Here is a 25,326-nt window from a genome sequence, read left to right as displayed (position 1 = left end):
ATGGGCTCCAAAGCTAGAACCACGCCCAAGGAACGGTTAGTAAGTATCAAACAAGGAAAGAGTAAACCTCTTAAAGGCTACCTAAGCATGTTCAACAAACAATCCATGGAAGTAGAAAAAATATTCGATGATGTCGCACTCATGGCAATACTGGATGGACTAAGACCCAGAACGAGATTCTAGTGGTCGATATACGAGGACGGCCCAAGAACTTATCACGAGTTCTTGAACCGAGCTGAAAAGTATATAAGTGCTGAAGAAGCAACCTCTAATCAAGAGGAAGCCAGGTGCAATCCCGACCTTAGCAATACGAAAAAAGAGATAAAGCCGAATAACAGTCCTCAGCACGAAAGAAAGAAGATTGGAGAGAAAGAGAATGTCATAAGGCTCAGCCGCACAAATTTCGAGAATACCACCCACTCAAAGCCACCTTGGAAGAAGTATTCATGCAAACTAGTGAAAAATAGGCATTTAGCAGGTCGGTGACCCAGAAGAGCGGGCAGATAGGACACCACCAAGGGTGATACTGCTGATATCACAGGATGGTGGGTCATGACCCTGATAACTGCTGGAAATTGAAGGAGGAAATTGAGTCCTTAATTCAAAGAGGTCGGCTACAGGAGTTTGTTGCCAAATAAAAAATGGACTGACCTCTTCCGCAGTAACCATTGTGATAGGGACCTCCTGCATGAGCTCAGCAGACAATTCACAATCATAATCCACCCCCATGCGTCGAAATCAAAATGATGGTAGGAGGAAACTAGTATATTGAGGGATCTAGAAGGGCAAGACGAAGATAAGCCCGAAATGCTCGGATCATGCCAAACTACGAGGATCAAACCCCTCAGATCGGCATAGACCCTGAAAAGTTCTGGTTCACAGAGGAAGATTCTCGAGGAGTCCTCAAGAACCAAAGTGACGCCCTAGTGGTCACCATGCTAGTTGCCGAGGTGAATGTTCACGGGACATTAGTGAATAATGGGAGTTCGGTCAACATACTAAATTCACAGTCTTTGAGGCAGTTAGAAATATCCAAACGCTACCTTTAACCATACTTAAGGAAACTGCAGGGGTTCTCCGGAGACCCTATTGAGGCTCGAGGTCATATCGTCCTAGTTGTAGAGCTGGGTGAAGACCCTCATGAAAGAAGAATTTTGGCAAATTTTGTGGTAGTCGATCTGCCGTCCAACTACAACGCAATATTAAGATGACCCATATTGCACGAGCTAAAAGTCGCCACGTCAATCTATCATTACTGTATGAAGTTCCCTACCACTCATGAGACCGAGATAGTCTGAGGAGACCAAGCTGGGGCCAGAGCGTATAATATAGACCTATCCAAACCTCAGGTTAACATGCTAAGGGGCAGGGCATATACACGAGTCGGGGAAGCCAAACTGAAAAGACCAATCGTGGCAAAATAACTAAGAAACATTTCAAGCGACCTACGAATGATCGGTTATCCTTTGACGAAAAAGAGGCAGATCCATATCCCTACCCCGGAGCCCTGGTAATCACATTACCTGTCGCTGGAGTAACCATCCTAAAAGTCTTAGTGAATACGAGAAGTGCTCTCAACATTCTCTTCAATAACACCCTCAAATGCATGGGTATACTTGCCAACTTTCTACGACCATAGTCAAATATGGTCCTTGGACTAAGCGGAGCCTTGACCTCAGCTAAAGGATCGATCAAACTCAAAGTTGAGTCCGGATCGACACTCGATCAAGTGAAGACAAACTCCGAGTTCGTGGTGTTCAATGCTCCGTCGCTTTGTGACGCCGTCATTGGGCAACCATTGATATTCAGTTTGAAAGCAGTGGTGTCACTATACCACTATTCAATTAAACTTCCCACTTCCATGGTGTGGGTGAAGTCAAAGGAAATAGGGAGCTCGTCGATACATGTCAATTAAAAGCCTACGACCGCCATCTACTCAACCTCCCAGGAGTGCATATGGCTCACATATGGGATTCCGAACTCAGTTCACTGAGAATCGAACGCGAGCTGCAACCCTCCACCCAAAGTGAAATTGTGGCTTTTCTCAGACAGAATCTTGATGTCTTTGTCTGGGACCATGGGGACATGAAAGGAATAGACCCCAAAATTGTTTGCCACAAATTGCAGGTAGGCCCCTCAGTTCAGCCGAAATAACAAAAACGATGGCCCCTGAACCCCAAAAGATATGAAGCACTTAATAAGAAGGTGCAGAAACTGTTGCACACCGATTTCCTTCGAGAAGCAAAATATCCAAAGTGGGTGGCAAACCCGGTTCTTGTAAAAAAAATGGAGATTTGAGGGTATACATAGACTTTACCGATCTCAACAAAGCATACCCCAATGATAGTTTTTTCCTACCAAGAATAGATCAAATGGTAGACGCCACTGCAGGACATAAACTACTCAACTTTATAGATGTGTACTCCTGCTACAATCAAGTACTCTTGTACGGTCCAGATCAGGAACATACCTCGTTTGTGACTGACCGAGGTCTTTACAGTTACAAAATAATGCCCTTTGGACTCAAAAACCTCGAGGCCACCTATCAACGACTTGTGAACTCTATGTTTTCCCAGCAGATCGAAAAAATAATGGAAGTATATGTTGACGACATATTGGTTAAAAGTGCTACGGCCAAAGACCACTGCTTGCACTTGGCCAAGATGTTCGATATCCTAAGAACATATGGAATGAAGTTGAACCCAAGAAAATGTGCCTTCGGGGTCAGCTCCGAAAGATTCCTAGGTTACATTGTAAACAACCGAGGAATCGAGGAAAACCCAAAAAAATACGAGCTGTTATCCAAATGAAGCCTCCAACTAAACCCAGAGAGGTGCAAAGTTTAACAGGAGGATTGCTGCCCTTAGCCGGTTCGTCTCTAAGTCTACAGACCGATGCAAACCCTTCTTTGACAGACTACAAAGAGGAAAGAAGTTCGAATGGACCAAGGAATGCCAGGAAGCCTTTAACGAGTTAAAAAGAATGCTAGCCCAGCCTCCATTGCTCTCAAAACTAAAGGCAGTCGATGTCCTGAAACTATATCTATCTATTTCAAAACACGCCATTAGTGTCGTACTGATCCCAGAGGAGGCCAACGTTCAGCACCCAGTCTATTATGTAAGCAAGGTGCTTCACGAAGTAGAGCTTCGGTACTCGCCCGTGGAAAAACTTGCATTTGCCCTATTGATGGAAGCACGGAAATTGAGGCCATATTTCTTAGAATACCCCATTTAAGTCCTCACTAACTCTCCATTGAGACAAACATTGCAAAGACTCGACACTTCAGGTCGGATGGTAAAATGGGCTGTGGAGCTCGGACAATTCGATATAAAAGTACACACCTTAATCCTCCATCAAGGGCCAAGTACTTGCCTACTTTATCTTCGAGTTCTACAGAGTGCCAGTCGAGGAACCGCCAAACGAAACACCTTGGGAACTTTATGTTGATGGGTCATCTACTGAAGAACGATCTGGGGCTGGTGTTAGATTTATCAGCCGGAACAACGCATATTTTGTGAAGCTCTACCGTTTGACTTCAAGGCATCAAACAATGAGGCTGAATACGAAGCTCTCATTGTCGAAATAAGGATGGCCTCAGGGTTAGGAATCCCCAAACTAATCATACACAATGATTTCCAACTAGTCGTGAATCAGATCAACGGCGTGTATCAGGGAAAGAAGAAAGAATGGACAATTACCTACGGGTTGCAAGGAAAGAGCTCGAAAGCTTCAATACCATCTAAATGAAGCAAACCCCCCGATCTCAGATGGCCACACTGATGCCCTGGCTTGCCTAGCAACCAGTGAGGAAATTGAAGAATTCGATAGCACCTCCGTGGGAAGAATATCCCTGCCTGCCACCGAATTGGCCAAAGTGGCCCTTATGATGATATATCCCAAACCAAATTGGCACGATGAGATCATCACACACCTGAAGATTGGGAAATGTCCCGAAAACTCGGTAGAAGCCAAAAAACTCCGAATCAGGTCGGCCAGATAGACACTCATCAATGATGTCCTCTACAAGTGGGGTATTCTACACCCTTGCTCAGATGCTTGAGTAAAGAAGAAGTCCAACCCGCCTTACAAGACATTTACGAAGGAATATGTGGAAATCATTCCGGTGGGCTATCCTTAACCCACAAGATCATACGTCAAGGGTACTTCTAGCTTGAAATAAGACGCGATGCCCCCGAATTCGTTAAAAGATGCGACAAGTGCAAGTTTCTTGCCCCTATCATAAACACTTTACCGTGCAAACTGAACTCAGTGACGACACCCTGGCCCTTTGCGAAATGGGAGGTCGACCTGATCGGACCTATGCCCACTGGAAGGGGAGGTGTGAAATTTGCAATCGTTACAGTGTATTATTTCACTAAATGGACTGAGGTCGAACCACTTGCCAAGATCACCGAACAAAAAATGACAGAATTTCTTTGAAAATCCATCATTTGTAGGTTCGACAAACCTCACTCCATTGTAACCGACAATGGAAAACAGTTCGACAACACCCGCCTTTCAGATTTCTGCAAAAAGTTCGGCATCAAGAAATATTTCTCAACTCCGAACCATTCACAGGCAAACGGCCAAGTTGAGTCCATCAACAAAATCATTAAACACACATTGAAAGTAAAACTTGATGTGTTTAAAGGGGGATGGGCCGAAGATCTCCCTAGTGTACTGTGGTCTTATCGCACAACTGCAAGGACAAGTACGAGAGAAATCTCATTCTCACTGGCTTTTGGTGTGGAGGCTGTGATCCCACTGGGGGTCCACATTTTCTCACTTCGCATAACTGCCTATGACAGAGAAAAGAACCATATAACTCTTCATACAAAACTCGACCTCACCAAAGAAAAGAGGAACAACGCTAAACTCAAAAATGCAGTTTACAAGCAATGAAACGCCATGTATTATGACCAGAAAGTACGAATGAGAGAATTTAAAGTGGGATCCCTAGTCCTGCGATAGGTGTTTCTTGCCACAAGGGATGCTGGTAGCAGATACTTGGGACCGAACTGGAAGGGTCCTTATCTGGTAACAAAGATCCTGCCAAGAGGGGCATATAAATTAAAAGACTTAGGGGGTAGATCTCTATTCCACCCCTGGAACGCCGAACACCTTTAGCACTATCACCAGTGAATGTGAAGAGTCCATGACATGTGAACCCTCTTGTAATGTTAACCATATCAATAAAAAGGACTCCTTATTTTGAAAATTCATTTCAGCATCTAGTCAAAAATTTACAAAGCCTTGCTTCATACGCAGGGCGAGCTAAGGTTGTATGTGCTGCAATACTTAGACGAAATTCCTCCTAAAGAATTCTGCAAAGATCTGTTCCATACGCAGGCCGAGCTAAGGTTGTATGTGCTGCAACACTTAGATGAAATTCCTCCTAAGGAATTCTCCAAAGACCCGCTCCATACGCAAGTCGAGCCAAGGTTGTATGTGCTGCAACACTTAGATGAAATTCCTCCTAAAGAATTCTCCAAAGACTAGTGATGGCAATTTACCCCGCCCTACCCTACGCCGATGTCGCCCCGCCCCGAATGGGGCAAAAAACCTACCCTGTCGCGGGGTGCGAGGCGAGGCGGGGTTGCCCTGCCCCGAACCCGCCTCGTGAATTTTATTTTATTTATATTTTTTAAAAGTTTAGGATTCAACTTACTTCAAATAGAAGGATGACCTATTTTCTAGTATCCTCAATTGTACAAGTCTCATCAAATTTGACTAATTTATATATACCATTATGCTACTTTGTCAAATTGATATTATATTGATAAAAACAAATATAAAAAGATATAACATGTCCAATTGAACAAATTTGAAAATCTATATATTGTCACAAATTAAAGTGTGTGGGGTTACAGCTTTTGTAATAATATCAAAAAAAAAAAACACAAAAAAAACTTGTTCATCCTAATAATCATTAATCAATGTTGTGTACCAATAGCGACCATTATATTTAAGATTTGTAATATTTATTTTGGATATTAACTTTTTCAGCTTGAATGTTATCCGTATTTTATTGAACTCGAAATTAAAAAAAAAATTAAACGGGGCAAAAAAAGTAAAATAGGAAGATCCATCCATTCTAGACAAATCATCATGAAATATATCAAACAAATATCATAGTGTAATAACAGTAATATATAAAAAAAAAAAAACCTCAAAACACCAAACAATGTCTCCAAAATATTGAAAAGAAATTATCCTAAGAGGGACCAAGGGAAAGAGGATCTTGGGGAACTGGAGTGCTGCCCTTAACATCTTGGTTAGCTGGGGGTATCCAAACTCCCGCAACAACATATAATCTCCATAGCTCCTCTCTCTGCTCCCCCAATGCCTCATCCAAGAGAGTGGCATCAAAGTCCGGCCTTTCTCTCCGGATATGTTTTATCAGCTCCTCCAAGGCCATTACATAGGCATCTTAGGCTAAGGCATCAAGCTCTGGAGATTCCCTCCAAATCTCCATAGCCTTGATGGCCTTAGCCTCTACCTCTTCCACCCTCTTCATTGCCTCCCTGGTCCTCATATTGGCCTCCTCTACTTTTTCCATAGCCTTCTTTATATGAGAACGCTCCACGGCCACCACAGCTCGCAACTCCTCTACTTGAGCTCTCTCCTCCTCCGCCTTCTTCTTCTCCTCCTCAGCCTGCTGGCCGACTTTTTCACCCCAAGTCTTCAGAACCTTGATCTCTTCCTGTAGCTTATCCTCCACGTCCAGTTTGGAGTTAAGCTCTTTTCCCATCCTGTTCAATTTACCCACATACTCCTTTTTCCGAGCAACAAACTGAGCTCCCTCTCTCTCTCCATGCCTTGGTAGAGGTTCAGCGCTTGGTCCTTGGCTTCCATCATTTTTTCAAGCTCGACTTTTAGCTAAGTAAAAATCAAAAAAGTCAGTAGGACCAGAGACATTTCATAAACCAGTAAAATTTAAAGTATGAGAGCCCGGATATAGGTACTTTGTTAGCCACGACCATCGTATACAAAATGGATCGGTGGCTATGGAGCTAAATAGTGACGATCGCCTCCCCAAGCGACATCTTAGTCAAAAAACCCTGCTCTCTCTCATTTCGGCTCCTAGTTAGGAGATTAGCAGAGTCGTGCAATGGAGGAGTCAGGGCAGCCTTTCTCCCTGGAAGGAGAGGGAGCGCGCAAAAAATCCAACATTATCTCAGGCCGACGACCCAGTTACCCATCCAAACTCGGTCTCTGCAGGTTGGGACATCTCTCCTGAGATTGGAAAGAGCTTTCAACTGTAATGGAAGGATTAGTAGAGATCGGCACCTCGAGGTTCGACGACAGTAGAGTGGGGATAGCCTCCGAAGTGGGAGATGGTAGAGAAGGAGAGGCTTCCTAGGCAGAACTCGACGGGGCAGGGGGAGCATATTCCGTGATGGAAGGTGTAGCCAAAGTACCAGATCGGGTCATCTTCAAAGGCAGGACCTCTTCCTTAGTTTCTTCAGATCGATTCTCTATCCAAACTAAGGCCTCAGGCCTTTTTCCCTTCGTTGCTACTACAGCTGCCTCCTTGGCTACCTTGTATCCTAACATTTCCGGACCGCAGACTAAAAAAAAAAACAACAACAACATATATATAAGTTGATAGCAGTGTTGAAAATCACACGAGCTTAGGAAAGCAGTGTGATGCTTTTACGTGGGCAAGCTAGAGTTGATGCTAATGGGCACGCTGAGGTCTGGCCTAAAGCAATTGTCTAGATCAAGCCCACCTTGAATAAATTCGAGTCGAAAATTACGTATTTGCACGACCTCTGCCTTTTGGGAAGAGCCCTCATAGCCTCAGCATGCCTCTGCGTATCCTTGGTCAAGGTGGCCTTCTTATAATCTGCAAAGCAAAAGCACAGGTAGTTAGCATCACTTTAATATCAGCTCGGACTTAAGTATCAGAGTAAGTGTTGCTTACATAAGGCATGGAAGAATTTTGGAACATCCTCCCTATCCACCTCGATAGGGTGGAACTCCCAATCCCTCGACACATAGAAGAATTCCTCTTTCCACTTCTTAATTGAGGAAGGAGTGTCCAGCACTAGGGAACCGCCAGTCCTCGGCCTGACACTAGTATACCACCAGCTAGAGCTCCCCCATCCTCTTTGAAAGTAAATAAGGAGTTGAATTGCTCGACATGAAACTCGGGATTCCCTAACTGGTCCCATAAAATCAAGGTGGCAATCAAAGTTTGCAACCCATTGAGGCATAGCTGGGTCGAAGCTATACCCCAGAAGGAAAGGAATTTGCGGATAACCCTAGGGATGGGAAGGTTCGGGAATAATCATTATCACCGAGCTAGGCACACCATACTTGCCATGCCAACTCGCTAACATATCCCTCGTTACAATCGACTTGAAAGAACTGGCTCTCTACTCTTCTAAGTCATTTCTCTCACTACCCCTGTGAGACCCTACCTCTTCAACTCCCAAGCTTTCCTTTCCTGCTCCATTTCCCTAGGACGAGCTATGGTAACCGGGTTAGCAACTGAGATAGGAATAGGAGTAAAAATTTCCCTATAGGCAGAGAACAAACTAGAGGACGGAGGGTCGGACTCTTCCTGATGGTTTTCCCAGGAACGTACCCTAGACTCATCCGAACTCATAAGAAAATGCAAACATAAATGACGAAGGGAGGAAAGCGAAGAATACTTGGGAACTTGAAAGGTGACCTTACTAAGCGAAGGTAGAAAGACGTATCTATAAATTCGCCCACTGCCGTAGAGAGAAAATTCACAGCATGAAATGGTTAAATGAAAAAGCAAATGGGAAATTAAAAAGGGGGAAGAAGGCCAAAGGTTTTACATCTAGGCCGCCTATCGAAAAAGAGAGGGAAAAATCAATAGCCCAAAAGCCTTGTAGCCGAAAAGCTTCCGAAGGAAGCAATCATAAGTGTTGTACAACTCATCCCTGCTAAAACAGTGATACTTGGCACTACAATAATTACATTCCTTGGAAAAAGAACCGGTTGAGGAGGTCAGTCCCCCCTTACGGTAGAACTGATATGGGGGATAGCTGTTGACCACCGAACTCCGATCTCATGATATTTTTCCTGGGCCTCATGTCTATCAGGTGTGAGTTCGAATTTTTCACAGCTCGAATTTAACTCGCCATAACCTCTGAAAACATCATGATTACCCCTTGTTGCACCAACCTCTCAAATCAATACACTTGTCAGGAGTGACATCACCACCGCCCAAAACCACCAATCCAAAGCTCGGAATCTAAAGTCCCTTGTAGGTCATCATTACCTGGAGAAAACATTGACACATGACCACTGGCCTCGTCGAACAATCACAGGAGAATTCGACGACCCGAGTTTCGAGTTCGACACTGTAGCTGATTTAACTGATTTGATGTAATTTTAGCTAAAGCCATGTTTAAATAATGGAATAGAAGTTTTGTAAAAGGGGGAGACAGACAAAAAAATCATAATCCGATCACATTTTCTCTATATATTTCTTGATCTGATTTAGCAATAAATCGCCATTTTTCTTGAAGTTGGTTCAAAATTAGCCTTGCAAATTTCGACGTCAACATGGGGTATGAAACCCACCAACATCAAATGTGCATTGCAACAATAAACTACTAGTTCAACCTAAATCCGCCACCATCTGAAAATTTTCTAGCAAGGCACAAGGTACATGACATAGCCACTATTGGTTCAACCAAAATCCACCGATCGCACTAAACTAATTAATGAAATATACAACACACCTCTACTTAACACAAAAGAGACATTTCACCGTAAATCACTAATCAAGCCATATCTATCCCATTCATTTTCCCTTCGACATGCGATTTTTCTCAATGGACCGTCACGTTCACATTCACAATAATCAAGAGCTCTTCTTTGTTATTTAGCTGGACTTGAGATTGGAACATTCGTAACATATTGTCAACTGCTTCGTGGATCGCTTATTTAGCCAAAGTAGCGTTGGCATTACTAGATTCACCAATTGCTTCTCCATCTTTGCATCATTCCCAAAACCTACACTGCACACTGCAACATTTGAAGAATTTGCCTTTGTTAACAGTGTCCCTTTCAACCTCGAAATTTTTTTGAAATCCATGCATACAATGTGGGCATCAATATTTTATCAGGCAATCATGGAAGAAGTGTCCAACACTTTTGCAGCCGTGGATAACTCTGGAGTTCTTTTCTAGCATTTTGTGTTCCATCTACCAAATGCCAAACATAAAATATGGAAACGTTAGCATCTCATATCAAATCACCAACAAACAAAGCAAAATCAAATTTTTAACTTCTTTGCCAAACAAAAAACCATAGAATGGAAATTTAGCTTATTAACCACCTCTTCTTCATATGCATCCAGCTAAAATTTATTCCAAGATATAGGCTTTTAGAGCAACAGATTTGATTCCAACACCAAATTTCAGATTTGTAAAACAAAGATGGATAATAAATGAATCCCATAGCCATTCTATTACGTCTCAAAAAGAAGCTCATGGTTCCTAGCAAGAGGTAAATTTACTAACTTTACAAATGTTAAAGTCAATTTCTTTAGCAACAAAATTTAGAAATCTCAAATTAATAACAACAAAAAATCAATCTACACAATCAACACATGAGTCTATTCGCTCAGCACATAATTTTTTTTAAAAAATGTGGGATTTGAATCGCAAGGTTTAACTTTCAAAATAGATGCAATCGCAGAAATGTCATTAGCGAAAAAAACATTTCATAGAAACCTCAGATCGAACAAGTTAGCTGTAGTGGAAATGGATTGAAAGGGAAGGGTTGGTTCCAAACCTCAGACCGAACAAAAACCTCATACTATCGATCGATTTTGTTGTGGTATCCGACAGTCTTCGCCACAACGTCCCCTTCGACAAATATGCGAACCGAGGCGAAATCACAGTGCTGGAGTTCAGCTGCTACTGAAGATAGAGATCGTGCCGGAGGTTAGCCCTTCGAGAGGAAACGGTTCGAACGGAAGAGAAATAGGTTGAAAGAAAAGGGTTGGTTCTAGAATTGATTTGGGAGAAATAGGGGAGAGAGAGGATGGGGAAATAGGGAGAGAGAGAAAGTTATTGAATTTTTTGTTTCAATGTTTCTTTGTTTTTTCATTTTTTTTTAATTTAAAGGCTGCCACGTCAATTTATGAACAGTATTTGTCAACCGACTTGGTACACATAGCGCGATTGATTAGAAAATGCTTGACATGCTGGGTGACAGATTCTCACATTCGCGTGGGACTCGAGACCCCACATGAATAAAAAATGCAAAAAATTGAGGCCCCCACCCCATCTTGTGTCTACCCTGTCAAGAAGGGTGTAAAGCCCCTTCTATACAAGCAGCACGGTTGTTTGGCCATTGCAGGTACATTGGCTACTACACGGCTTACACTCACCAGCAAGCAAACAGTTGTGGTCTTCAGGATCATCGTCGATGCACGTTATAGCTATTCGTCGAGTTTCAAGTAAGATCTATTATTCAATGCAACTTTAATTTCTATCACCAACAACCTTACACAAAAACTTGTAAAATAAAGAGATTAATTTACATTAATCGTGTGGGTATATTTTTGTATAATCATGCATAATTTTTTTGACTTGTGATTTTTGTTGTTGGATGTTGGTTCTTTGCACTTGCAAATATTATTGCTTGTGCATTTTCAGTTCTATCTTTGTTTATTATTTCCATCCTTGGTTACAAAGCTGTGGATTCAAGAAATTACTTCTTCGCCTTTCTGCACGACTTGGTACGCCATTTATAATTATAGCATACCTAATACGATACAGACACAAGAAAAATAAACAAAATTTTTACTCATACTAATAAGGATTTGAAATTGTCCGACCAACAATTTTGACAATGTTGTTGATGTCGGGATGCACAGCAGCAATTGCGATAGGGTACTTGGGGAAATATGGGAACAACCACACTGGTTGGATTGGGATTTGTGACCATTTTACCAAATATTGCAGCAGAATTATGTTATCTGTTATGTTGTCCTTTATTTGTGTTATGTTCTATCTTTTCCTCACTGTAAATTCCGTGAATGTATCACGGAAAATTTAAGTCAAATTTTGTTTTTACATTTGAGGAAAATTACTCGAGGACAAAATGTATTTGTCCACACTTATGTTGAAATCTAATTTAATCATGCTAAGAATCAAGAATCACCAAAATTAAATTAATAAAACTAATTCATATCTGTGGAAGCCATTGTTGGTATGAATAATAGTTGTAATAGCAGCCAAGATCTTCCCCTCTTTGCTCCTCACAAAGTATTAGTTATCAATGGGGCAAGTCAATAAAACATATGGAGAGGAGAGGGGACCTAACCTTTATATATAGGAAATAATTTGGGCCGTCCCATTACGACTAGAATTCTAATTATTATTTTCGGCCCATATACTTAAAATTACCAGATCATATTAATTACAACCCGTAAGGTGTAAAATGTCCAATTGATCACTTAAAAAATTTGGCCCAATCACAAATATCATTATAAGCCATACATCTATCCCGTAAAATTTGCAATCGAATGTGAAGCCTACATATGGAATTATTCCAACATTCTCCCACTTGGGCAAACATTTAATTGCTATAACAAAGTTTTAACATTCGGGTTAGACTACATAGGTAGCCACAAAAGTATGATTCCAATGATGTCACCTTACGTAACATGATCCAGTCCAACAAGAATATTAACACCGAACATGGAAGTCATTACACCAATTAAACGATTTAAGATCATTCCACAGCTACAAATGTTAACATCCTTATCGATATGGATCCCCATCCTCCAACCAATACGGTAGTATGTGGCATGAACTTAGCACCAAATTACATAAAAAACTGTGCTAATTCATATCGGTCCTCATAATGCTTCTGATCAAAATGAAGCCACGTGTCTTCAAAAGAGACTCATCGTATGTCTTTACATGTCATATCACAATAATATTATAATAAAAAGACACAAGTCAAATGCATGCTCAAAATAGTCAATGGATAGGAGAAAAATATGTTATTTTATTGTCAGAATGGGCTGTACCCGAAAACGTATGGGTTGCCTACGTATCCCGCAAAGGGATCAAGCTAAAAACGTAGTTCTTTACATAAATAACTCCCACTAACCAAAAATATCAAATGTTTCCATAGTGCCCATATGAACAACATATGTCTTAAAGACTTTTGGAGCAAGTTCCTTAGTCAAGGGGTCTACAATCATTGCATCTGTATTGATATGCTCTATTTTCGTCTGCCCTTCTTTGACTCTGTCTCTAACAACCAAACATTTGATGTCAATATGTTTTGATCCACCAAAACTTTTATTATTCTTTGAAAAGAATATTGTTGCACTGTTATCACAGTAGATTGTGATCGTCTTGAGATAGAATCAACAACTTTCCAGCCAGAGATGAAATTTCTTAACCAAACGGCTTGGATTGTAGCCCCATAACATGCCACAAATTCAGCTTACATAGTAGAAGATGCCACTAGAGTCTGTTTAGCGCTTTTCCAAGAAATGGCACCACCAGCTAATGTAAAAATATAACCTGAGGTTGATTTCAAATCATCTTGACATCCAGGAAAATCAGAATCTGAATATCCTACCACCTCAAGATTATTTGTACACTGGAATGTAAGCATATAGCGTTCAGTTTTCTTCAAATATCTCATAACTTTCTTAGCTGCTTTCCAATGCTCTTGTCCTGGATTAGACTGAAATCTGCTAAGGATACTTACTGCGTAGGCTATATCCGGTCTAGTGCAGATTTGAGCATACATTAAGCTCTCCACAGCACTAGCATATAGGATTATCTTCATAGACTCCTTTTTCAGCTCATTCCTTGGACATTGAGTTTTGTTAAACTTATCTCCTTTTATGATAGGTACATCACCAGGTGCACGATTCTACATATTAAACCTTTCTAAAACACGTCGTATATAAGCTTTCTGAGAGAGTCCTAATAAGCCACGATTTCTATCACGATGTATTTCAATGCCAAGTACATAGGAAACTTCTCCAAGATCTTTCATCTCAAAATTAGCAGACAACGTTTCCTTTATCTCATGAAGCAACCCTAAGTTACTGCTAGCAAGCAGAATGTCATCAACATACAGTACAAGAAAATAAAATTTCTCCCACTGGTTTTGAGATAAATGCATTGGTCAATAGCATTTTCAACAAAACCAAGAGAGGTCACAACCTCATCAAACTTCAAATACCATTGTCAAAATACTTGTTTAAGATCATATAAGGATTTGTTTAACTTACATACCAAGTTTTCTTTTTCTTTCACAATAAAACCTTCAGGTTGTTTCATATAAATCATTTCAGAAAGATCTTCATTCAAAAATGATGTCTTAACATCCATTTGATGAAGCTCCAAATTATAGTGTGCCACAAAAGTCATGATATTTTGAAAAGAATCTTTTGATGAAACTGGGGAGAATGTTTCAACATAATCAATGCCCTCTCGTTGAGTGAAACCTTTTGCAACCAATATTACTTTCTTTCATTCAACATTTCCTTTTGAATCTAATTTACTTTTGAAAATCCACTTGTTATCTATAGCCTTAGCTTCTGGAGGAAGTTCAACAAGATCCCAAACTTTATTCCTTTTCATGGAATTCATTTCATCTTTCATGGCAGAAATCGATTCAATTGTTGTTTGAGGAATTGGAGGTTCCTCCTGGTTCCTCTGTTCTTCATTGACAACTTCAATTGGTTGAGAACTAACTCTTTCCTGTATAACAGGAACTGGAATAACAACTTGATTAGGTTCAACAAGAATTTCTCTCAACGTGGAACTCCTACTATCTCCAAATTGTTCTCCAAAAACTTAGCAGTAATGGACTCCACAATTCTAGTACCACGATTTGGACAGTAAAACTTATATCCCTTTGATCTATTCAGATACCCAATAAAGTAGCCACGAGTTGATTTAGAGTCTAATTTCTTTTCAAATAGATTATAAATCTTAATCTCAGTTGGACATCCCAAAACTTTAAAGTGAGCCAAACTTGGCTTACGTCTTGTCCGTAATTCAAAAGGTGTCTTTGCAACATCTTTACTTTGAAACTTTGTTCAAAATATACATAGCAGTTTTCAAAGCGTCACCCCACAAATATTCAAGTAAATTTGCTCTACTCATCATATTTCTAACCATATCTTTTAGGATTCGATTATGTCTTTCAAAAATATCATTATGCTCAGGTGTCCCTGGCATGGTGTATTGGGGCACTATTCCACATTTTTGTAAAAACTTTGCAAAATCACTCATATTTTGACCAGAATCATCATATTTCCCATAGTACTTACCACTACGGTCAGACCTTACAACTTCAATACTTTTTCCACATTATTTCTCTACTTCCAATTTGAAAACTCTGAATCTTTCAAGTGCATGTGATTTATCGTTAATCAAGTAAACATATCCATATCGTGAGAAAACATCAATAAATGTTATAAAATATTTGTTCCCACATATGATAGAAGGCAAAGGTTCACTAATATCAGTATATATCATATCCAAAATATCATTACTCCTAGTTGAACCTTTCCTTATGGACTTTGTTAATTTTCCTCTTATACAATCCTCACAAGTGTCAAAGTCAGAGAAGTCTAGAGGGGAAATTATCTAAGTTCTTACCAATCTTTCCATTCTATCCTTAGAAATATGACCCAAATGTTTATGTCAAAACATAGAGGATGATTCACGAATTAAAGTCCTTTTCTTTTATACATTGGTAACACATGAAATATCACCAAAAGGAGCCAAAGATAATTAATATTAACCATCACATAAAATGTCATTTCCAATCAAATGAGAATCATTAAATAACTCAACCATTCCATTATCAAAATTAAATGTAAAACCACAAGCATCAAATTTCGATATAGAAATTAAATTTCGTCTCATTTGCGATACATAAACTGTATTTTCCAAAACAAGAGAGGAACCAAATTCTAAAGTCAACTTCACTACTCCTATAAACTCAACGTACAATTGAACTCCATTTCCAAGACTCAAGCTCACTTCATTCTCACTTGGCCTTCGTTTACTTGTGAACCCCAGTAAGGAATTTGCAATGTGAATACTAGCTCCAGAGTCCAAACACCAGGATTTCAAAGACACATCTATAAAAAAAGACTCAAAACAAACTAAGGCCAAAGGAATTTTAGGAGCCTTTAGCTCAGATGATATATTTATAACGTGATCTATGACACTACTTGTATTATCATATTTCATGCTCATCAATTTATCCATCAGATCCCCAATTTCGGTTTTATTAGACTCTATAAATTTTTCTCCTATGGCATCCATAAAACTTTTGGCATTTTCATTATCGAGGATGGCACCTAGAATGGAATCAGATATCGATCACTTAATGATTTTCAAATAGAGTTTGTTAGCCCCTTCCCATTTTTCATACTCGGCTGCATATTCAATGGTACTCTTATATGTAGGTTTCTCAAGAATTTTCTTAATTGCAAAATTCAAGCCTAAAAGACCAAATGCTATTTCTACGTGTCATTTTCATCTCACATAGTTATTCCCAATCAAGGTTTCAATAGCAGACAATTGATTTGAAAGAAATGAGGCGTTATAAACTGTGGAAACATAAAATATCACGCTTAATATCATCCAAACGTAATGCATGCAATCAAATGGATGATGAAATATCCAACTAATTAATATGGGCTATTAATTAGATAATTCGTAATTTAAATCGAAACATATGAATTTTATTATGGTAAGAGCCTAGATGCATCATTATAAAGTCACATTTGGGCCGACAATACAACATGCTATAAAATACTCTTAAAACACGTCATGTGGCTAGTTAACAAAATTACATTGATTTTCGAAACACCAACACCTTTGGACAGAAGCAAATTTCTAGACCAAAATAAGCTCGTTAACTGCCTTATGCCATTTTCCAAAAGCATCACATATAATAACACCTTGGGCAAGATATATTTATATATATTGTCGCAGAGAAAATCGAATAAATAATAATGAATATGCCACTTTGGCAGCTACCACCCATTTTCATTTCAAAATATTTCTCTCATAGTGGGAAAAACAAGAATTGTCTCAAAACCCATGAAAAATTTAATTACAGAACAAAAATTATGCAATAAATCATGATCATTAATTGATGAAAGACAAGAAATCCATATGTGATTAATATTGAGAGATGAAATTGGCAATAAGATTTCAAAATAAAATTTAATGCATAAATAATGGCAATGCCTAACATTTTAATGAAATAATACCAAAGTCGTCAATTAATTTTATTATTTATTCAATATATGATTTAATCGGGTCAAGTTTGAATAAAATTTTAATTGGGTCAAAATTAAAATTTTAGGGCCAAACCTTCTAAAAATCCAATTTAGAACCCCTCTTCAAAAATTGCAAACTGGCCCATTTGCAATTTTTGAAATTATTAATAAAGTCCTCAAAACTCCTAATATCTCATAAAGGCCCCTTATCTAATAATTGCATTTTGCCCTTGGAATCAAGTATTGCAAATGGAGCCTCGCAATTTCACAAATTGCATGCGAGGCCCCCATCACCAAATTGCCCATTCGTTTTCTAAAATCAATTGCTTCCCTTTTTTTCTTTTTTCTTTTTTCTTTTTGGGCGGTGCCTTAATCTTATCAATCTCATCATATATATGCTGTAAATCCAGTAAACAAAACCAATGGCTACTGGCTAGACTAATAAAACATGTCACCAACCAAAACGCCATCTCTTGAACCTATTTCTTTCAAAATCAGCAATTACAAAATTAATTATTTATTAATTTTTATTTTTATTTTTATTTTTATTTTTTACAACGCAGACCCAAAATTTCCACCCGCCTCACAACTTAACGTAGCTGGATAGTCGTTAGTCGGCGAAGGCGGGTGCTTTGGGCTGGAGCTTCTAGGTCCAGATCCGTAAAAGAATGAACTAAGCAATGAGGTAGAGGATGAAACGCGTGATGAAAAAGGCACATAATTCACGTGATTGGGAAATTTTTAAATTCATTGCAGATGTTTGGTGAACAGGGCGGCATCATCCTTCAGATATATATCTTATAAAAGAGAGGATGCAAAATTTATGTTATCTTATGAAGGATTCTTATCTTAGCATTCGGCTCTGATACCAATTGTTGAAATTTAATTTAATCATGCTAAGAGTCAAGAATCACCAAAATTAAATTAATAAAACTAATTCATACCTGCGGAAGCCATTATTGATATGAATAATAATTGTAATAGTAGCCAAAGTATTAGTTATCAATGTGGCAAATCAATAAAACATATGGAGAGGAAAGGAGACCTAGCTTTTATATATAGAAAATAATTTGAGCCGTTCCATTACGAGTAGAATTCTAATTAGGGTTTTATTTCGGGCCCACATAATTAAAATTATCGCATCATATTAATTACAACTCATAAGGTGTAAAATACTCGATTGATCACTTTACAGATTTGGTACAATCACAAATATCATTATAAGTCATACATCTAACCCGTAAAATTTGCAATCGAATGTGAAGCCCAAATTATTCCGCCAATTTAATGTTGTTTGTATATTTTGATTTGGAGATCATAAATTGTTAGTCTTATCCTATGTTGTCTGTTTCAATAGCATTAAAAAGAAGTCCATAAAAGTGTTTGAAAGGTAGACCTTAGTACACAGTCAAGAACACATTGACAATGAACACAACTCAAGTAATAATTTTCACGCACAAAGGATTAGATTTTTCAAGAACTGCAATTCTTTATTCAAACATAAGACAAAACTTAACTCCTCAAGAAACAAAGTTTTATTAGGTCTTACAAAATAAGAACCTAAATTAATTAATGACGAGAACACCCTCCATCAGAAAATCCAAATTAAATACAAGCCCTCTTAATTTAGCATGCATTCATGTGCAACACCTAATTGAAATATATATAGCATTGAGTACTAATCCATTTCTCCATATTCAGGAGAGGTGAACAGTAACTTTCTGAAACGACCACTAATAATTATTAGTTCAAACCAGTAGCATCCATTAAACTAATTCTTCTAATCGATAACTAGGCCAAAAAACGAATTTATATTTTATGAGTAATTATTAATTTAATTCTTCACAATTTAGCAATTAAATTTTAAATTCCAAACAATTTTTTGAATATAAGTTCATTATACAACAATACACCCCTTATCTCAAGTTTTGGATCGAACTAATCCATTGACACAAATAGTTCATAGGAGGAAATTGAGTAATTTAGGCCCTGGAGGACTAACAGGGCGAACTGCTAGTTTCTGAATACTTAAGTGAGCTTTCACAAATTTAATCTATGATGCATTACTCGTGTTTATCACCTTAATATAGTGACATTAAATGACAGATCCAATCAAATGTATTCCATATCTCTTCTATTTCACAAAACTATCATTTTATGTCATTGTGCTGTCACGTAAACGAGAGCGAGTTGTTCTACATAGCAGTATTCATGACATAGACTTTTCTTTTAAGACATTGCATTAAATACTACCTAATAGGTTAGATTAATTTCCAGTTGATCCAAGATTAAATCTAGGATAATATCAAACTAAGTTCATAAATGCACTTACTTTTCTTTAGCGGGGTAATTTGTACAGATTAGTCATTACAAAAATTTAACATAGAAAAAGATAAAATCGTGTATAGTGTATTATCAAGTTCTATTGAATACCAAGAACCAAACATACTTGTATGATTTTGATAAGCATGATTGATTAAAAAAAAAAAAGAAGTACACAATACTGGGCACAAGCATACCTTTATCGTACGTTTGGTAGGAAGACTTGATAATTGGAGAAAAATATAAAAAAATATGGTCATTGTAATGTTTAGACTTATGTACTACTGAATACTAAACGTATAATTTTATTATGCTTCTTTCTCCTATAAATATTTAAGCATAAAACATCTCTAAATACTGTATAAATATTTGTTTCTAAATACTAAGCATGAACCCTAAAGGGTAACTCGATGGTCAGACATTGTGTTTATTCTCCAATGATCACTAGTTCGAATTCTTTCAGGATCACTGAGATGAGTACCCGACTGTAAATTTCAGAGACCTATGAGATAAGTCGAGGTGCATGTCAACTGGCCCAAATGCCTACGATCACATAAAAAAAATACTAAAGCACGATCAACAAGTGTGTAAATAACTAAAGACTAATATTTTAAATTAGCTTGTAAGTATGAATCACTTAGTGATGGCAGCGGGGCGGGTCCGGGGCGCCCCCAGCCCACTCTGTTTCGCCCAAACCCTGCCCCGCCCCCATCCCGTCCCGTTTCGTCCAAACTTTTTGCCCCGTTTAATTTTATTTATTTATTTATTTTTATTTTTTCTACATTTTCAAAGTTTCGAGTTATGTTATTATTAGATAATAAAATATAAATTCAAAATAAGTTTTTAACAGGTGAATTGTCTAAAAATAAAATAATTTTTAATTTTTTTAATTTTTTTCTTCACGCAGCGGGTTATCCGCCACCCCATCTTGCCCCCGCCCCACCCCGCCAACCCATTCAGGGCAGGTTTTTTGGCCATCCCTAGAGTCACTTGATAAAATATTAAATCTTTCTTAAAAGTAATTCACATCCGTCACCCCATTTTTGTTGTCTCCTTACATGTTTTACTAATAAAATTTTGACATCTCAAAATTGTAGTGAGATATCAAAATTTTATTCAGAGACTGATTTTTTTTATTTTTTTTTTAACCACATTAAGGACATATCGTGATTGAAAATGTCAAAAAGATTGCATGCCAACTAGTTAATTAAGGACACGTTCTATTGCAACTACAAAAGAATATGAATTGACTTTCTTCTCTTTGGACACTTTTTTCATGAAGAAGCTTCGAATAAAGTTCTTAACTTGGACTAAATGTCCAGATTTCAATCGAAAGTGCTGACTATTTGGAGTCAAAGGGAAAAAATTAAGAGAAAGTTTGGCGGTTAGTTAAGCAGCATTGACATTCTTTGTTAAGTAGACAGATGTCATGGTTGTGACATTAGCATATAATGGACAATAAAGTTGCTTATGGCTTTTTTTTAAGGGGCTTTGAATATTACTTTATGAGAACCGATATTTTGAGATTCATGACTTTATTTGAAAAAGTAAAAGTTTAAGGGTCAAATTTAAAGAGTTCAGTTGAAACTTGAACTTGAATCGAGTAAAAGTTAAATATAAAAATTTTAGAATCAAATAATAAACTTACTACCGATTAAAGATAATGATTCATATTTCATAACATATATGATGTATCTTGAGGACTATTGGTTCCTTAACAAAAATTCTTCCTTCTTAAAAAATGCAAGCATAAAATTCCTTCCAATTGTGACCGATGCAACAAACCCGGTATACTGGATCCGATCCCAATTTTAAGGTCAACTACAAAATGCTTTTTTTTGCAACTTACACATATTTCGGATGAATTTTCAGACTTTTTCTATTCGAATATGTTATTTGACTTATAACAATATTGCACTTGGCAAAACATTATAAGGTTCCCTCCCTCCAACTGGAGGAATATATGCCCTTATGATAACTCAATTCATGCATATCAACATTCGAAAAGACTCAACCTAATAGAGAAGGCAAGAGTATGACTTAAACAGTATTGTCTTGCCCTTTTTCAGTGCCTATATATATGGCTTATTTGCCGTTTATTCAATTCATCAAGCAAATTTAAGCGAAAGGAAGAGAGGCCTGGTATGAAATTGATGAGCCTGATTTGGTAGCCAAGGATGACTTGCCTAAATTCACTCTTAATTATGGGTTTGACTCATAGTAAATTGTGTGGTTTTTAGGCGTCATCCTTCGGCTATCCTAATTGGCTCTTAACTTTCATGCTAGACCTTCTCTTCCAGCATGCATGGTGAAAAACACGCCTAGCTTACGAAAGCTGCATTTTACTAGGTACCATCTGTCAAGGATTTAGCTCTTACAATCGACATGGAGAACTTAATTAGCTTCTCAATTATGTCCCTATTGGCTGCAATGGTAAGTGTACTAAACAGCGTTCCTTAAGAACAGAAGTCGCCTAAGTACTTACAACAGTCAATCACAAGTGACACAACCCAAACTTCTTATTTGAGATTTTATGTTCAACATTTCGCGAGTGGCAAGTTTGTGAAAGGGTATGTAGACAATAAAAATCCGATCAACAAATTTCTCTCACCAAGCTAGTCAGTGTTTTCACCTCCTAAATTCATTGATTTTGATGCTCAAATCGAAGCAATAGGAGAAATAACCATTTGAAAATGAGATATTTGAATTTGCATGATTTTCTTCTATCAGATGAGAGTATTTATAGATTTCCCTCAAGGTTTCGGGAGTAATTTGATCATTTTATATAAGCAACAAGTGGCCGCCTCCTATTGGCTGGATTGTAACCGATTATATTTTAGATATCACGTTATATTCATGAGCTTATATGTCATGCACTCGTTGACTTCGAAATCATGGTTTAAATGTTTGCTCACGTGTCTTAATAACAATTGCTTTGTCAACCTAGAAGGGGGAATGGCTCATCTTGTATGTATGCGAGCCTTTTGTGTTTTCATTCCTCACTTATTGCTTTCAGTTAGCAAATGAGGAATGAGTTCGCTTTCACAGGCTACATATACCACCACTCATGAATAATATTTGTCCCAACAAACGGTACTATTTCTCATAAGTTCATTCATACAAAATCACAGATCCTACTACTAAATATCGAAATTTACTTAATCCTAATTCTATTTTAAAAAGTGATTATGTTTTAAATGAAAAATTAACTATGATTGATGGAATAGAAATTAAAATTATTATCTCTAGAAAAAGATTCCATGAAATTAAAATGTCACGACTTGTGATTTCACCATAGTTATTTCAATTCAATTTTGTTCTTCAAGTTTTAAAAATTACATGCTCTTGATAGAAATTTTGTAGATTATTTGTTAGTCTCTAGAGCAAAATTAAATTTAAATCTGTATATGAATTTATTATTATCCCTATGTGAACAACGATAGATAAAAGTGCGTTGAAAATAAAGAAATTCACATAAGGCTACACAAACCATAAAGAGTATATATTTATCTCTCTATATCTCTATCTCCCGCTCCTATCTGAATTTATGATTTTGTGATAAGAGCTAATATCCTAATAAAACTTATATTACATCAAGGTCTCCATATGGTTCTCAAAACATTCCTTAAAACAATAATGAAAACACAGCACAAAGGCATAACTGAAATCTGAAAGTGGAAATTGAAATTAAAAAATTATCAAAATAGATTATCTTTCATCATACCAAGAATGCTTAGGTTGTCATCGAATGATGAGAACATAGCTAAATTTTCGAATACATCAACTGGTTGAACTCATAGCCAAACTAGGAGAATGCAGCCTTTTTTCTTCATCTTTCTGCTTTTCAGCTAGAAGCTCTCCTGCATTTCTCTTTGTCAAAGGCAAGATACATAGTTTTAGCCCTTAATTTCCAATGAGATAGAGTGCATTTACTTTTGGGGGTTGGGACCTATATTTTCATGCAAAACGTACCCATTTATGCCCCCTAAAAGTCTCAAACTTTCACTTGCACGTTTTTTTCTTTATTAATTTTCGCTTGCAGGAAAATACCTAGAGACATTAGCCCTTGTTTCCTTGTTTTCTCTATTGCAATACTCCGAGGTAGCCTGTTCGACATGACTTCTAGTTCCTTCGTGCGAGGTAATTTTGTTACGTCTTTGGAAATCTTAACTCCACTTATTTCTTCATGGTCAAGCGAATAATTGTTTGATACCTAAAATTCTATTCTGTCATTCAACCCAATCCCCAAGTGCACTAGCACTAGTTTGAGACCGCAACTATAAATTCCTTCAAAAATCCCAACTCCACTTGTTTCTTTATCATAAATCGCATAATTGTACGATACCTAAGATTCTATTGGATCATTCAACCCATTTCCCTTGTGCAATATGACTCGTTTGATGTATACCTTTCAGAAAAATTCATAAATAGAGGATGTGGTATAAAGATTGTTTCGTCCTCCACGATTATTTGCTTATTCCTTATATACGTACTATGGGAGGATAAATGAGTTGAAAGATCATGTGTACAAACTAAAAAAGAGACCTAGCCAACACTAGAGCTTCAAAATAAAGCGGGAATTGGAAAAATCTTTAGATACGTTGTACGGTAGTAGAAACATCACAAGCACTAAGAAATAGACTACTTCCATACCGTGTTATTATTTTCTCAGTTTGCATTTAAACGGTCCTGCATGTTGTTGAACTCATTCCCTGATCTCGTTTTGATGCTTTGAAATCTGTTATTCAGGTCGAGGACATTGTTGAGCAGCAAAGAGGTCTTGCTACAGATTAAGTTCATTGACCGCAACTGCTTAAAAGTTACAATGAACAAAGGTTTTGTCGATTCTAGATTTTCTTTACCCCCGTCTGGTGTGGGTTTTGCCTTTTCCTTCTGTAGTTAACTAGTTTTGCTACAAAATAAGATTAAAATCATTGATGGGATCCAAGTTTCTAAAATTTCCTTCTAAAGTATCACAGTTGAAGAAGATTAATCTGCAAGAAAACTGACGAAACTGAGTGAAGCAATGCTTCAAAGCTATGTTATTCTAGTTTTATCTACAAAATTTGTTACTTCGGGTTCTGATTGCATATTTCACCACATTCATCAAGTTTGCAGTATCATCATTTTTTACCCATAGCTCAACTACATAATGCAAGACTATCTATGTATCATCATGTTATTTATAATCAGCTTTGACTCGATGCGTCAAACCTTTTAAATGTTTACCGATGATTCATTTCATCCTTTACCTGGAATAATTTTATTATCAATGTGACTTCAAATTTTGTAACTCTAAAGTGGCCAACTGATTCCAAAGTCTCTCACTTATACGCAAACCTAATTCTTGCACACTTGGACAAACCGTTAACCACACATGGCTTCCTCTGGTGTGGGTGAAGTCAGTCGCTCGAGCTCCGACAGTCAAGTCAGTTGAGGAAGTAGGACGTAAATATATGAATGTGAGAGAGCTTTAGACATGAGCCTTCGATGTAAAAAGGGAGTCGACTTTGGGGAGTGATAGATAAAATAGTGACATGACAAAATTATAACTTGAGAGTCTAAACTTGTATTATCTTAAAATGACACTAAATGTGAGCTTTTAGAATAGGAAAAGTTGAATAGAAGTCATCGGATGAAGAGGTACATGACCTCATCCGTGTGGTTGGTGCCTCTTGTCGAAAACATCAATCAATCATAAGCATTAAATACTAATATCATTTGTG

The 25,326-nt window shown here is 37.7% G+C and overlaps 2 protein-coding genes across 2 annotated transcripts in view; both read left to right on the top strand.

Moving 5' to 3' along the window:
* LOC111401800 (pyruvate dehydrogenase E1 component subunit beta-1, mitochondrial-like) overlaps positions 1 to 24,630 on the top strand; it is an 83,976-nt gene extending 59,346 nt beyond the window's left edge. Inside the window, exon 16 of the mRNA XM_023029705.1 lies at positions 24,580 to 24,630. The gene's annotated coding sequence lies outside the window, so the exon portion shown is untranslated. The remainder of the gene's footprint in view (positions 1 to 24,579) is intronic.
* On the top strand, positions 11,253 to 12,054 carry LOC111400522 (CASP-like protein 1F1). Its single transcript, XM_023027932.1, has 3 exons — positions 11,253 to 11,452; positions 11,652 to 11,734; positions 11,816 to 12,054. Exons 1-3 carry the CDS (start codon positions 11,253 to 11,255, stop codon positions 12,052 to 12,054), a joined length of 522 nt encoding a protein of 173 aa, XP_022883700.1.
* Positions 24,631 to 25,326: the final 696 nt, after the last annotated feature.

The sequence above is a fragment of the Olea europaea genome, chromosome 10 (genome assembly GCF_002742605.1).
Source record: "Olea europaea var. sylvestris chromosome 10, O_europaea_v1, whole genome shotgun sequence".
Taxonomy (NCBI): domain Eukaryota; kingdom Viridiplantae; phylum Streptophyta; class Magnoliopsida; order Lamiales; family Oleaceae; genus Olea; species Olea europaea.
The sequence above is the reverse complement of the archived record's forward strand: the minus strand, read 5'-3'. Positions and strand labels throughout refer to the sequence as shown.

Bases quoted from the DNA above. Each gene is read 5' to 3' on its own strand.
- LOC111400522 (XM_023027932.1), top strand. From the start codon at position 11,253: ATGCAAAAAATTGAGGCCCCCACCCCATCTTGTGTCTACCCTGTCAAG. The intron at 11,453-11,651 runs GTAAGATCTATT...GTGCATTTTCAG, and splicing joins AGCTATTCGTCGAGTTTCAA to TTCTATCTTTGTTTATTATT. The intron at 11,735-11,815 runs GTACGCCATTTA...CATACTAATAAG, and splicing joins TCGCCTTTCTGCACGACTTG to GATTTGAAATTGTCCGACCA.